Genomic DNA, 15,335 nt, shown 5'->3' on the forward strand with positions numbered 1-15,335 from the left:
GAAGTTTTATGTTTTTATAACTGTTGTCATGTTTATTTTTTGAACATTCAAAAATATGTATTATGATTTTTTAAAAGGCAGAAATGCAGACTAGGACTGAAAAGTGATTCAGATTGCGAAACAATAAGTTATATATAAATAGTGGTATGCGGGAGTGTGGTCGAGAAAAAAAAACCTAATTCAAGCGCGCTTCACAAATCCCAGCTGAAAAGATGATGTTTCACTAACATGTCACGTACGCCTTCTTTCAAGGGTTGCCGATTCACATTCTTCTTGTTGGCAGGTAGCTCCCATTCGAGGTTCAGATTGAACGGAAACTGGGTCAAAACTCGTAGATCACATTTGACCTGTACCCAGCCAGGGCTGGCTAAAAAGCTGCCAGGATAATACCTGCCAAACAATTACAATTATAATTCTATGAAACATCTAATGTTAAGAAAACCAACACACCATTTTTGGATGGTGCTAATACTGGATCCAAGGACTTCAAGCCAAAGATGAAGGACTTGTTCATTAAGACCCATACATATGAGGCTTCGCAGCTTCACATCCATTTGAGCATGCACTGCATCATGAGAGATGTTTACAGCTTGAACACATCTATATAAAAGCTGAAAAGATACAGCAAAAGTGTTACAATAATTATTAATAAATCTAATGATGGTTCATCTATTAAAAAAGCAAACCTCCTCTGGAGTAAGGACCTTTCCATCCTCGTCCAGTCGGAATGTTTTACATAATATCAATCTAGAATAAACAGAAGCAAAGTCTTTCTCAACTTCTTTGCTAGCAGCTTCTTCAATGAATAGCCAAGGATGACAAGTTGTGCCTGATGTAATCGAGATAAAATGGTGGGTAAAATATTTTGCTCCGACTTAACTGTACAACACGCAAACCTACCTAAAATGGAAGCTTTCTTCATGCCATGTTCCAAAACATGTTTGATTGTAGGTGCCAGAGTACCGCGAACCAGATGCGCTATGTTCTCGTTTATAGAATCGTCCCCAGCACTGCTATACTGTTTAGAACGCTCATCCAGTAATTGCACAAATTTTGCAGGAAACCAACCACGTAGCCCGTTTAACTCTCCAATCCAGCAGTCTTCATCCTTGTGGAACAATAAAACATTATTTACCTTGTTCAATAGGAAAATAGCTTCCAAACTAGACTTTTTTGGCTATACTTTTTGACTGATTACTGTTATCACATCATTTTTGCGGAATCCAAGCTCGTCATCGTCGTGCCGTTCAAAATCCAGCAAAGCTTTAGCTCTTCTCTTTTTACTACGCATCACTCCAGCGTAAATTTCGTGGTCTTGGGTATGACTTTCCATGGAATAGTCCGGTGTTAGGGGTAGATGAGCCAACCTAGCATCTGAGAGTTGGAAGTGGCGACCTATTTGTAGAACTGCCTCCCGAAGATCGACTAGAACCTCTGAAAAATCAAAAGGAGAGGTAAAAAATATTAACTTCATCCTGTTGAAAAAGCAAAAGTGATCATCAAACCTGTTTGTCGGATGTTTTTCGATCGCATATCATCTTGATCTTCCTCGTCGCCAAAAAGTAACATCTGCAGCAATGGGCGGGAAGTTTTGACTTTTCTCCTAGAAATTGAGCCACATTTAAGAAGGGATCTTACCGGAACCAAACGAACATGAAAAATTTTTTACCGGCTTAAATGTTGCTTAGGAAGGTTGGCAGCCGATTCTGGATTACCGACTAACGTGCCGCGATCAGACATCAGATAGGCCAAATGGCGGCGACGGTAACTGTCAAGAGTCACATCGCTAAACGATCCAGCCAGAGAATACGCCACATCTAGGAGCTCGTCAACTTCATGGATTATACGGGGTAAATCTGATAAGTGCGTTGAAGATATCTGCCGAATTTTGTAATTCTCTCAGCTGTGGCTCATGACTTCGTATCATTGCTAAGGCGATTCGGAAAATGGCGACTGAACCCTCGCAAAAAAACAAGTCCCATACGCGCAGCAACACGCGGATATGTAACACCGAAGTAAATAAGGTAACGAACCTACAATGATATGAAAATGGATGAACAAGGGAAGCTTTGCCACGAAAATCACTGCTTACCATGGCAAGGCGATAAGAGAGAGTTCGATATCGTGATCCCGTAAAAGAGTATCAACTGAAGGCAAAAAATTTACAAGTAATTGTCGTAGTACCCTTTGATCTGCTTGGACACCTGAGCAAATAATTGAAGTTATTTTAAAATTCTCGTGACAAATGAAGGTACAACCAACCAATCAATGAAGGAGTATAATAAGAAGCTGGAAGCAAGTCTTCTACGATGGCGCAAAGTAACCAAAAAGCATCTTCCTCCTCAAGCAGTAGTAGAAAAACCGCAGCAATGACACTAACACCTTGGCAGTAACCCAAGTCAGGATACAACCAACCAATGCCCCGCAATACTCGGCGTAACCTAAAAAGACACGGTTCAAAGATTCGTCAGCTTGCCAATGTATGCCAAGATTTCAAAACGCTCTATTCACCTTGCGATCCCGGTTCCTTGGGGGAGAGAAAAGCAGACATTGCTTGGCAATGTTCGTAAAAGGTCCTTCTCAATTTGCCTTGAAACCATCAAATGATCGTTGGATGAGGCTCTAACAATTTCTTTGTAGGAGACATCTGAATTCAACTTCTTTTCCAAGGCACCGGACAATCTCATCCAAATTTGGGGTCTGAGTGAATGTGGAATACCGGCGCGAATCATATTGTTAAGTTTTTCTGTACGTAGCAAGCGTGGTTGAACTTTATCCCATGTCAAATCACCAACTTCGGTGTTGTGTGTGAATTCCAAATATGCAATCCACATCAATCTTGAAAACAGATGTCTTTGTTATTGAATGTCTGTATAAATTTTAATGATTTTAAAATACCTCTGCTGTGGATCTTCTATAAATGGTGTGCTTAATAGTTTGTTAGATACTGGCTCTGGCCCATCTTCCTCCTCTACTCGAAAACCAAATTCATCAAATCTAGAACAGGAAATTGATAATTTTTGTTTGCAGCATATTCCTTGTCATAATCCAGGTTACCTAAACTCTGGTTGTTCATTTGGATCTTCAGTTTCTTTTGTGTTGTTTAATTTTACTAATATCTCTTGTGGAACCATAGAAGGAATAAGTGCTGAGAAAGGTCCTCCTGGATTAATTAGTCCTGGAGGAATCTGTCCATCTCCAGATATTGTAATTCCTTCTGATACATCAATATTGAATTCACCATCATCATCTTCGGCACAAGCAACCTGGGAGTTCTGCTTGGAAGTTAAAAGGTATGAAGCTTAGTTAATATTTGTGTTCAAATGCTACTTTAAACTAATACAACATTTATCAAAATGACTAACCAATGCTATATCTTTGCCAGAAATATATCCTTCTGTGGAGTGATTTACCAAACAAACTGAGAGCAAGGTCCATTTTGTTTTTCTGTTGTGTGTGCCTAATTTACTTCAAACTGTTCCAAAAACTCTCCCAAGTTTCACCGTTGGTCTTTTATGTTTAACTTCTACGTTTCAAACACGTAAATTTACTTGTAAGGAATGGTAATGGTGGAAGTACAGAACAATTGCTTGTGCTCGAACCGTAATTTGTTGACGTCATAGTCATCACTGGTGTAACGATGACAGTTCCCTTTTCCCAAGTGGTGGTTTCACGAACCACATGCTTTTCACTAGGAAGCTAGGACCACCGGAATAACACAACGTACGACAAATGCCTGATGGAAATGAATTGGCGATTTTTTAAAGTCTTTCAATATTCCAGGAGGACACAAGAAAACGATAAACTGGAATTGTTTGATTTTTTTTTCCAGGGCCGATGATACGGCATAGCACTTTTCAAAATCGAGTTAGCGGGAGAATTGTTCGATTGGTACCTGACATTCATACTGCATTTAAATTGTACAAAAAAGAATACGTGAAATAACACTGAAGGATATGCACTGCATGCTGCCCATTTATCGCTAAGTTACAGCTATGTAACTTTCTAACATCTTGTTTGTAGCTTGTTTGATTTCGTACCGCACACTATTGAATAATCGCTTTGCACTATCGATTAACCACTACACCCATCATTTCATTTAGAGTTTGCGTCCTCTATGGCTTAATTTACTGTTGCATGGTTTTGATCGAAATTGAAAACACTATTTATCTCAATATAATTTAAAACATGTTTGACTGGTTTGAAATCATGTTTTTCAAAACTTTTTGCCCACATCAGCAAGCAATGATAATACCAAAACAGATTTCTCACTTCAATGAAGACAAAGAACCATTTGTATTTGTCTCATTCATAGCGTCCGAGCAGCACGTTAGGCCCGGAGCGATTCACTCAACCTCACAAACCACGAGAAAAAGCTCGACATCATTTTTTAAAACAAAGAAAAAGAACACAAGAAAACTTGGAAAATTGGATCTAAAGCTATTTGTTTTACTTAAAAGCAAACTACTGGCCGCTCTATTCCTTCGAAAAGATGACGTTTGGTATATCATTGAGCAATCCAGCAGATTCTCGCTTTGAAGCACCCTTTTATGCTTGCTTGATCGAATTTCCCGCTATTTCTTGCCCCCTCGTTTTGATGGACTTCCCTTAGCGGGAGTTTCTTCTTTCTTTATTTTCTTGTTGGGAGGTTTAACGTCGACTTCTTCTTCATCATCTTCATCATCCATTTCTTCTCCCATGCCATCTTCATCATCTGAACTGTCATCCTCACCCATATAGCGATATGCTGCAAGTTAAATAAAAATGAGTTTTGAATTTTTATAAAATACTGTACTTGCTATACATACCAACACCATGCGCACCAACTAAGTGAACAGGCCCAGACCCTTTGATTAGCCTCAATTTAACAGGGGCATCATGGAACACTAGGTCTAAAGAACGTTGATGGTCTTTGCCTTGAACCAAAACACTAATGAGTGTTTTGATGTTTGACTGCGCATAACCGACTGCCTCAGCTTCAATCACAGCCATCTCCCCTTCCGCTGCCTCATGGCTGAGAATGGCCTGCTTGATCATAAGGCTGTGGCGGGGTATGGGCATACCATCTTCTTTCTCCTCCTTGGGAAAGTTTTTCTCTGGATTCCATTCAATTTCCTTGGTCTTGGAGTCGAGCTGGACACCTAAAGGAGACGAGAAGATGATGTGTTAAATAGTCAGCACTAGAAACTGGAAAATACTAGCAAACAGACACACTGCCCACTACACAACCCAAACGAACCGACACACCACTGTCTAGCTGATATTAGCAACAGCGGGCGGCCATCTTTCAGTTACAGGAAAGAACACGCGACCGGCATCTTTCATCAGCCGAAGCCAAGCTGCCATTAACTTGTCACGCGGGAAAAGCGTCGAAATGGACGACTGCACAGTTTAAACAAATGTTAAAATGTTACCCCAAAAGTATTCTTCTTCAACCATGATGTGTAGAAAATGAGTCTGAACGATGAAAATGAAATGAGGCCGGTGAGGAAAATCAATCCACGTGCAGATGGCTACTCCAGCTAGTCTTCGCGTCGCGGTTCCCTTGAAAATGGAAGTTTGATTTCTTTTTTCTTGTGTGTTGCCAGTTCTATGCAAATAGCTTGAAAACCACCCATAAATAATCGCCGCCAATTTTAGATTTTATCACGACAAATTTGTGAAAATGCTTGGTTGCTTACTCATTTTCCTTATTTTCCATTATTTAAATTTAAGATTAAAGATATTTATTTTATGAAGTTAGAAGTTTTAAAGTAATAATGTTGTATACGAGTTGAATTTCTTTTCACCAAACATTTGAGCGCCAGTTTTCATTAGGCATGCTTCTTTTTTCAAAGACGACGTCAAAGTAACTGCCTATTTCGGTACATATGCGCACACTGAACTTGTAACAGGCACTAGAAATTGTTTACTTCGTACACGACGACCCAAACAGACGAGATATGAATTGGCAGTCCACGTTGACTTCCAGGTCAGAGAGTTTCAAGCAGACAAAAGGCAATAGGTCAATCTTGCATAAAGCCGAGTTCAGTTCAGCATCAACAAAAGTTGGTAAAAAACAGGCCAAACGTGCATATTACGTATCAGTGAAAACTATCTGTCACTCGCTGTCTGTTTTAGCAACGGATGTTTAGGCAAGACTTAAAATGCAACTTTCACGCAGCATGTCTCGTCAAATGAAATTTGTAAATAATTTTTTTTTTTTTTTTTTTTTGCACCAACCCTTTACCGATATGACCCCATGGTTGGGAATGATTGATAAGGAGAGGAGGTCCCTCCAATGTTTTTCGTAGAAGACAGAGAGCAAACAACTGAAATAATAAGAAAAAAAGAGGTACGTACCAAAATGTCTGTTATATATATAGCGAAGCTATTAGAAGGATGATAGGGAAAATGGGGACATTGAGACAGAAAAAGCCTGTTGCCGAACACCAGCTTCTGAGAAAGTGATACAGACGGATTCCGTAGAAAAAGAAGGCCAACGAGTAGACTGCATCAATCTGGGAACAGCTATATAAACATAAGAGGATCTCGAGTGTAGCAATATACAGGCAGGATTCATACGAAATTGGCTCAAATAAAGAGGTTAAGGTGACAGAGAATAATGGATGATTAGAACGAGTAATTTTTGCAACTAGAGTTACGTGGATTGGTCAGTTTTTCCCCATCATAATGGGATCTTCATTTCGCAGCAGACAGCTTGCACGTCTTGAACCGAATGAAGATTATTGAACGTTGAGACTACTGTGAACAAAGCTGACAGCCCAATGCAAGGTGACAAAGGACGATTGTCGTTTTACTGAGTGGATGCGTCAACTGATTGACCTAATTCAACAGCACAGTCGCTCTGTATAGACCAACTGATTATATTCTGTTGGTACAAGAACGTACCGAGCACAATGTCATCAGGTTAAGGAGTCCCAGACTCGGAAGTCTCTCATTAACCAGGACGAGCCCAACTTGTTCAGGCAGTTAACTCCATATGGCGTTTGAATAGCAGATGATTCTGGCATAGACAAATCTGCATTGATTAGAAATGATTTTATTCAAATTACAGAGGGTCTATGCAAAATCATTTTGTCTATATTTTTTGTACATGTTCAATTTTGCTTTGCCAATTTTTGTCGTTATTTGACAGTTGAGCAACGCACTGAATAGACCCTAATTGATTTCAGGATTTTTCCGTCGTTTATCTTATGCAGGCATATATGTGCATTGTGCAGTGTCTAGCGGGGATCTGCGTGAGGAACTTAGTCAAAGGGGGGAAAAGACGTGACGAGTGGGGGAATGTGCTGTCGAGACATTGATGGAGACGGCCTTCTTTAGTCAATAAAGTCATGAATTTCATTCGCACCTCCTGGTACACAAGTGTCACCAAGGAAATTTCGAAACGGATGTTCGTAGAATTCAAAATGACAGGGTGGCCTACCTTATATGAAAGGCTATAAAAAGTGTTTTGCTTGCATGAAATTAAGTTCGTTCTGTCCTCTGCCGATTCCAGTGACTCACGAAATCATCTTTTAAACGTCGGGCAAGCTAAAGCGAATTCCAGACGAACTTGCAAAATATACTCCCGAAATGTCACAACAATTCTATTCATCATTTGCTATCCAACTCTAATTTTGCAATCAAATATAAATACCAAAAAAGAAGGCAGCTAACAGCCTAACAAGGCGTATATAATTCTATGTAAAATATTAAGGAAGGAAGAGCTTTTTTTTTTATTCATTTAAAAACACGTTTCTAATGCTAGATGAATAAGGCCGTCCTGCATCATCTTCCAGGTCGTCGTGAACTACCCTTTTGTCACGTACGGGGAGGTTTGATTCTAAGAGCCCGCAGCCTCTCTCCCCTCTTTGCACGCAATAAGATTAACCAAGTGGTCGCAGAGTTCGTGGGATCCACAAGCAAATGGTATAAGAAAAAAATAATCATATCGATTCTTTTTCATCTACATAATATGTAACCTATACTTTATTGTAAAAACATAATGCATGTCTGCGTAGCACGTTTTTTGGGGTGCAGTTGTCAATAGAAAGTTCAGATCAATGTTCAATCTGTGCAATTGATGACGGATTGTGCTGAGTATATTGATTTTGCATAGACACGTATGACGTCATTGATTCGAACGGGGGAAAAAGCTGGCGTGATTATTTTTTCCACTCGTTCGTGATCACCGCAACGTCAAATTAAACAATCAACAAAAGAAAACGTTGTTTTTCTTTCTCTTTTCTGATTTGAAAATGGATTTAACCTGCGTCATGCAACACAAATGGGGGTGAAACTGAAACGTCAGTGTTTTTTTTCTTCAGGATTGTAATAAATGTTTTTCATCTTTATTGAGTCAGATGTATACGTATAAACACCATTACAGAGTGCGTTGGATGACATGTCCTCGAGAATTTGACAAAAAAAACGAGTAAATATATGAAATAGTGTACATAACAAGGACAAACAAACTACACAAGTCTGATAATAGCTGCCTTCTGGTATGTTCTTTTTCCCCCTCAGTGTTTACCTTTCGCTCGATAAAGATCGTTGATGCCATCCGGGGATGAAATTACACATCCTGTTGGACGAAGAAGCTCTTGAAATAGAAAGAAACGGATGGCCAAAAGAAATGTTACGCTTTTTTCAAAATTGATTACTTTTTGCAGTTGGAATGATTTGGTCACAATCCCTCAATCGAGAAAAAGAGGCGTTGACATGAAAGAACAGTCACGACTATTGAAATGGCGGGACACGAACTTAGACATTAGCACAACAGTTGTAAAATATATATATATGTATATATTTGATTAATTCGCTACACATGCCAGGTTTCTTTGCTTGGAAAAGCCGAACCTGTTTGCTGTTATCCAAAGAGATTTGTTCCAGCAATTTATTCCCAGTAATAAAAAACGCTGTAGCGGCAACAATTGCTAAATCATCAATTTAGCCTTGAGTTGGTCCGTCTTTGTCATTTAATTATGCGGACTACATAAAAAAAAATGAGAATATTCATTTTACCACTAATCTTCTTATCTGTTGCTATACAAAGTACACGTACACAGAAGTCTACCTTGTTCTTCCTCTGCAGCGACTGTTGCCTTCAAGCAAAGAACAAAGGATCAAGTTACTTTCAATGTACGTCACACTAATGATGGAGAAAAAACAGTTGCCAATAATGTCGGCTTTTATTTCTTTTGCCCTTTTAAAAAAATACTTTATCGATTATGGCCTTGTAGCTTCATTTTATTGTTTATTAGTCCGCATCTTTTTTTTCCGTGTGTGTGTCTACGCTGATATCGTTGATTGATTACGTACAGACGCGTACAGAGAAGCAGCAAACACATCCGTTTCTTTCCTGTTAAGACTGGAACAGTGTACGTAACGAAGCAGAGAAGCCTTTGATAGTGACCAGATATCAATTTCTTTTAGCAGATCAAACAGCTTGCTATTGACCCCGTGATAGTTGAAATGTTCAAAAGACATGTATATATTTAGACTGGCTGGGTCCTAACGTTGAATTTCAATCAGACATGTAGCTACCCTTCACCAATGTTAAAAACATTTTTAAAGAATATGGGCATGCAATGATATCGAACGAGAAAGAGCTTAGGCAATTTCTTTTCTCCCCTTGAAAAAAAAGACAAACGCGTATTACACGGGCAGGAAATTGGATGGAGTTTGGCCCATAGGCCTATGTAAAGTAGGTCAATCACGTAAATAACAATAAACCCTTGAAGCTTTAGTATATGCATTATTCTAATTGCAGAAAAAAAAGCAGGCCGGTAGCTTTGTCCCCTTGAGATATTCGTGTTAAACGCATGTTCACGCATTGCACCAAACAAAATCGGGGTCCGCACCGACCCGCAATCCTTTACAAGGATCACGCATAAGGGCTTATGTATATACAGGCCTAGACACGAAAGAGATGTTCTAGTTTTTATTATGAGGGTTTTTTTTGGTTTTTTTTATTGCCGTGGGATGGCAATAATAGTTTACGATGGTCCTAAAAATAACAGATTGTCAATGTTAACATTTATGGTACTTCATGGTGAGTGTTAGCCGTTTAGATTAAATGATTTGATGTGGGAAATATGCGGTTTTTGAATCGATGTCGTTCAAGATGCCGACCTTGTTGAGAACCGAAAAGATAAGACGGGCGTGCTCAATGGCTTTAACGAAGACGAAGATCAAAGTGAATGAGTTCAAGTCTTACTACTCGGTCTAAATAAGAGCCTTAACGTCTGAAAAAAAATAAGCAACCAGATGGGCCTTCGTTACGAACATGTTTTTGTTTTTTTTTTTTGCTTGTATATACATTATTATATAAGCTCGAGTAAGCATATAAGAAGTGGAACAGAATTCTATCAGACTCTCAGCTGGTTGTTGATATTCCCGCTTTTTTCTTTAATCTTATTGTAGTTAAATATATAGGTGTGCATTTTAAATAGGCTTGGACTAGATCTTTTTGTTAGCCCTGACCTTTAGGAGGAGGATGAGTAAGAAAGAAATGAGACGTTGGTAAAAACAAACAAAAAAAAAACATGGGGGGGGGGGAGACAAAAAATTTTGCATGATTTTAAAAAGGGAATCATTTGCAACAAAAACAGCAGACAATTCTATGCAAATAAGCTCCAAGGCCAACGATTTTCATGGAAGTTCAAGGAGAAGGGCTGGGTAAGGAAAAATTAAAGTCGAACAAAACTATGCAGTTCTCAATGCCACTGAAAAGCAAAGCGCTACATATTTAAATAAATTCAAAATAAATTTTTTTGTTCTAATGTAATAATATTAGCTATACACGAAAAATCTAAATCCAGACATATTACCATAAAAACCAATTGAGATTGAAATTTCTTTTCTATTGGCATTAGAATACGAAACTACTAGACACAAGTGTGTACGCAATTAAGAAAGAGATTCAGTGTGTTACGTCTTGATAATCCACCCAAATGAAAAGGGGAGTTTTTGAACCCAAGGTCCGGCCTATATACCCCTTTTTCTTGCCAAAAATAAAAGCGGGCAATCTCTTCTTCCAGCTACCATACACAGCTTGCGTCATGGGTCTCTAGCGTCCGCGGGAGCATGTCCGGGCATGAGGGGAACAGAAGTGGACAAGAGCAAACACGCAGCGTTTGTAATGGTCGTCTCTCAAGTTTAGCCGACAGTCGTCTTGTGTCGGGCGCCGAGTCCAGATCCCGACAAAATAAAGTTGCGTGTTTATTTTTTTCAAAGAGAAGAAGGAAAAACAAAAAGTGAATCATTTTCTCATTATTCATTCATTTGCATTTGGCCATTGGCCAACAGTCTTCGTTAATAGTCACGTGGTGTTTAACTACAAGCAGAGGACTGACTCATCGTCTGTAACATTTCTGTGTTGGAACTGATTGATGACCTTTCGATTTCTATCATTGGAATAAAACAAAAATTCGTGTCATCCGCATTTTGAAATTTCAGAGTTTTTTATTCGTGTAATTGTATTCGCGTGCAACGGTTCGTGTACGATAATCAACAACGTCGTTAGCGGCAAATAATTGAACAGGTCGGCCTACACTTTTGCATTTTCATTTAAAGATTTGGTTTTACACGTTAACGTGTGAAACAGCATTGCATGTTAAATAGAAATAGACTGCAGGTGTGTTTTCTAAACAATTCATTTCCCAAAAACTGTGATGGTAAAACTGCCCTTCACTGGGTACGACCATCTTTCAAAGTCAATTGTGCCATCAAGTTTGTTTTTTTCCCCAACTCTGTTGCATAAATCTCACTGATGGTTTCCAAGTTAAAAAAAAAAAGAACGAGTTATACTGAATACCTAAATTCTTCCGGCCAAACCGGTAAAAAGAAATAAGAGTCTTGGACAAAGTCCGTGACAAGAAACATGTTACGAAACAGTAGAAAGAAAAAAGACGATTGAGCATCTTGAGTCACAGCTTATACTTTCTTAATGATGTATATGGGCCAGTAGGATATTATATATGCATGGCTTTTGTTTTTTTTCTTTTCAAACCATCGCTCTAAAATAGGCCTGTTTTCTCTTTGTCCTTAAAAATTCGTGCGTTCACCATATTAGCATATAAGAGGTTAGGGACTGCCAGCATTCTCTGACAAAAGCGGTCGAATTCTAGCGAGGAAACCAAAATTTATAAATAAAATCCCTACGGTTAGGAAGATGAAAGGCTAACGAGCCTTTAACTTAAGAATAACCATAGAGATTGAAAATTATTTTGGGCTTTTTAACGATGTGACGGTGGTATAGTCTTTTAAAGCAAAGATTCTTGTGCTAAACAACAGGCATTCAACTTCTTCTTTTGAAAACTGGATAATCTTGGATCGTTTATTTTCGGTGTTTTATCAAACCAGACGTCCACCAGGTGTACGGTCGAGGCTATTGTCTTTTTTCCAACTACTTCTTATAATTCAATGTCACGTGATTGTGTTCGTGCGGCCGGAAAAGAGGTCACGTGTCCATTTTAAGAAAAGGGTTAAATCTTTTTCGTCATAAAAGGGAAAACAAGTAAAAGAAACTAAACGTGGCTGTCCTAAAATAAGTTTGATGCAATAAGCCATTTCACACCCGACACATTTTTACGATCTCCCATAAGTTATTTCCAGTTTATTTCATTTGATTGGTTTTTCCCTGTGTTTTTTTTTCCTGTTCTTCAATCTAAGGTATAACCGAGGCATCCACATTTCTTTTGAATAATAGACTGGAAATAAAATGTATGAAGAATATTAACGTACATATTTTTGCAAAATTTAACGATTGACTTTGAGAAATCGTTGACAAGTGGGATCTCAACACGCAGTCTAATAAAGACATCATTCCGCCTCTTTTCGCCATTTCTATCGTGCGAAATAGAATTGCTCCATTGCAACATCTCAAAGAAATTTTGTTTTATGGCATTGGCTTTTTTTAAACCACAAAACGATCTTCCCTTTTTTTTTCAATTGTCTTTTTATGGAGATTTCGCGTTCATGTCAAACGAAAGAAGACCTTGAATTTCAAAAAAAAAAAATCATCTTTTTCACTTTAACAAAGCCATTTTGACATTAAAAGCTTTTCTCAGTTGAATATCGTCCTCAGAAGCTCAATTAAATTGTGTTTAAACGTGAACGTTATATATACATAGAGTCAACTGTTGACAATAGACAGCATAGTCTAACGAAAATGTAATAATGGAGGGCATATGGAATAAGAACCTTGAAAAATTTTTTTAGTGGGATTCAAGTTCTGTTTTACGTGGCATACATATCGACACACCCATTTTGGTGGAACAAACGGATTTATATGGATATAGAGTCGGTGATTATGATAAGACCATTCGTGTCTTTGGGTACAGTAAAAAAACCACCTACCTCTATATCAGAAAACTTCTTGACTTTAAATGTTTTTGGGTGTGTCTTGTTCAAGAAAAGTTTATGGCGTCCTGTACAAATAAGAACGAGAATTCTATATCCATCCAGAATAAGCTGCAACGTCTTTTTTTATTGATTTCACCATTTCCTATAGAAATCTATTCAACCCCCATAGCAAACATTGAATTCTTACACCTTTTGTGCTACCGAGAATTTGACTTGGGATTTTAAACAATAAAACAATACATTTATTCGTATTAAAAATAAGCTGATCTACACACACGTAATTCCTTTGAAAAGATATCAACTTTATATCCACCTCTTTTTTTTCAATCTTAGTTTTACATACAGCTGCTCCGTACGTAGGGGAAAACATGTCCGTGGAACTCATCGCCCAACATCTGTCGGCCATATTTGCAAGGGATCTCAGAAGCTTTACGTTGACGCACATCTTCTATTTTCGATTCTCTAAATTACTTTCAGCAACTTTAACAAAATGGACGAAAGTGTCGTGATGTAACCGACGATAACTGCCCAAGGGGTCGTGAAATGTTGTTTGAAAAAACAAACAGCAAAACGAAGTGATGAGCCAATAGAAAAAGGGAAGACGGCATCCAGCACCTTTTATGTTGAGAATATTTAAATGTACACGTAAATTTCACGCGACGGGAAAAGCATGTCGGCATTGAATCATATTTCAAATATTATATTATTTAAAAGGAAAAATGCAACTGATTTTTCTTATCGGGAAATGGACATAAATATAGCCGAGCGGACTGAACGAGCAACACTTTATTACATACGCAGCTGCAGCTCTTTGTTTTGTTTTCTTGATTTATTTCGTTTAATGTGTGCCAACGTACCGCGAGTAAAAATTGAAGGGAAAAAAAAGAAAAACATTTCTGTATATATGTCAGAAAGGAAGTAACTGGCCAAAACAAATTTAAACTACGCGCAATTTTTTTGAAATTCACGATCGTTTAAATTCCTGAAGAGGAACGATAAATTCGTGAGCTGATCGATGAGTTATACCTCGCATTATTACGGCGTCTACAGTTTGAATTTATTTCCTCTTGCGTGTCTGTACAGGTAGATTTTAGCACATAAATTGAAAATGGTGTGTTCTACATCAATCATCTGGCCTTTAGGTGTCTTAATTTTTCAATCATTCCTCGGAGCACATCAACGAAGTTACACAGAATAATTCTTCGTCAAATCATTAATTCCATGCCATTAGATCGGAAGAATGACAAGCGTCTTGTATCATTATTCAAATTTTAATCGATGCATTTGAATGCAAATTTCAAAGAAATTAAGAGAACACAATAAAGAAGGTAGTCTAACGAAGACAGATAAGCTGCTACAATGAAATCATTAATCTAGTTAATGAACGAGACTACCCTCTGATTATTCTGATGCTATAACAAAAGGTGACACACTTTGACCGTAGTCTGACTCTAGGATTCTAAATTAAGTGTCAGACGTAAATGGGAAGCATCTGGAATCATCTTTCTGCATTTGAATGGCAACATTGTGTTGATTTATTCCGATATGAACGCTTCGATCGTGAATAAGAATAGAAACATTAAGAGTTGGAAATCGACCACGTCTACACGCTTTGCGTTCAATAAACTGGAACGAAGCCAAAAATCTGTTCTCCACACTGACCGAGTCGACGCTCTCTCCCATTAGTATGCGATGGTATATAGACGTCGTCCAGGAAATGGACAAAAGACGGAAGTTCAATACACCAAGGGGCCTGATTGAACACCAACGCGAAGTCATAACCAGATTTTGTGTCGACTGATGTTGGTAAAAAAAAATATATAATAGTCGGATGGCGAAATGATATTCAAGGAGGACATCCAGGAGGTCGTCAAAAACGAGTTGATTATATACCCAATTAGCTGGGCATATTTTATAATTGTTAAAATGCACTAAATATAGGTTCTTTATGGAATCCTGCAAAAGGATTTCTCTTATCATGT

General features: G+C 38.2%; 3 protein-coding genes across 3 annotated transcripts in view; 1 reads left to right on the forward strand and 2 right to left on the reverse strand.

Moving 5' to 3' along the window:
* Positions 1-11: 11 nt before the first annotated feature.
* On the reverse strand, positions 12-3,775 carry LOC116926294 (small G protein signaling modulator 3 homolog). The gene is given in 15 exon segments (XM_032933133.2): positions 12-390; positions 451-611; positions 687-829; positions 901-1,108; positions 1,184-1,434; positions 1,506-1,603; positions 1,670-1,863; positions 1,865-2,033; positions 2,093-2,204; positions 2,263-2,441; positions 2,512-2,838; positions 2,899-2,997; positions 3,058-3,275; positions 3,366-3,410; positions 3,412-3,775. Coding segments are annotated over 15 exon segments (2,430 nt in total). The 5' UTR covers positions 3,439-3,775; the 3' UTR covers positions 12-191.
* A 497-nt stretch (positions 3,776-4,272) lies between these two features.
* Positions 4,273-5,576, reverse strand: LOC116926357 (mitotic apparatus protein p62). The gene is made up of 3 exons (XM_032933217.2): positions 5,415-5,576; positions 4,809-5,141; positions 4,273-4,747 (listed from the first exon to the last, which is right to left on the reverse strand). Exons 1-3 carry the CDS (start codon positions 5,437-5,439, stop codon positions 4,575-4,577), a joined length of 531 nt encoding a protein of 176 aa, XP_032789108.2. The 5' UTR covers positions 5,440-5,576; the 3' UTR covers positions 4,273-4,574.
* Positions 5,577-11,069: 5,493 nt separating this feature from the next.
* Positions 11,070-15,335, forward strand: part of LOC116926304 (probable G-protein coupled receptor No9) — a 30,720-nt gene continuing 26,454 nt past the window's right edge. Inside the window, exon 1 of the mRNA XM_045177327.1 lies at positions 11,070-11,530. The gene's annotated coding sequence lies outside the window, so the exon portion shown is untranslated. The remainder of the gene's footprint in view (positions 11,531-15,335) is intronic.

This window comes from Daphnia magna, linkage group LG7, assembly GCF_020631705.1.
Source record: "Daphnia magna isolate NIES linkage group LG7, ASM2063170v1.1, whole genome shotgun sequence".
Lineage (NCBI taxonomy): Eukaryota > Metazoa > Arthropoda > Branchiopoda > Diplostraca > Daphniidae > Daphnia > Daphnia magna.

What these genes read in the sequence shown, in the direction of transcription:
- LOC116926357 (XM_032933217.2), bottom strand. Translation starts at nt 5,439, where the DNA reads ATGGTTGAAGAAGAATACTTTTGGG. An exon ending in TGAAGAAGAATACTTTTGGG is followed by an intron (nt 5,142 to 5,414) that starts GTAACATTTTAA and finishes CGTCTCCTTTAG; the next exon opens with GTGTCCAGCTCGACTCCAAG. An exon ending in AGTTGGTGCGCATGGTGTTG is followed by an intron (nt 4,748 to 4,808) that starts GTATGTATAGCA and finishes TTTAACTTGCAG; the next exon opens with CATATCGCTATATGGGTGAG.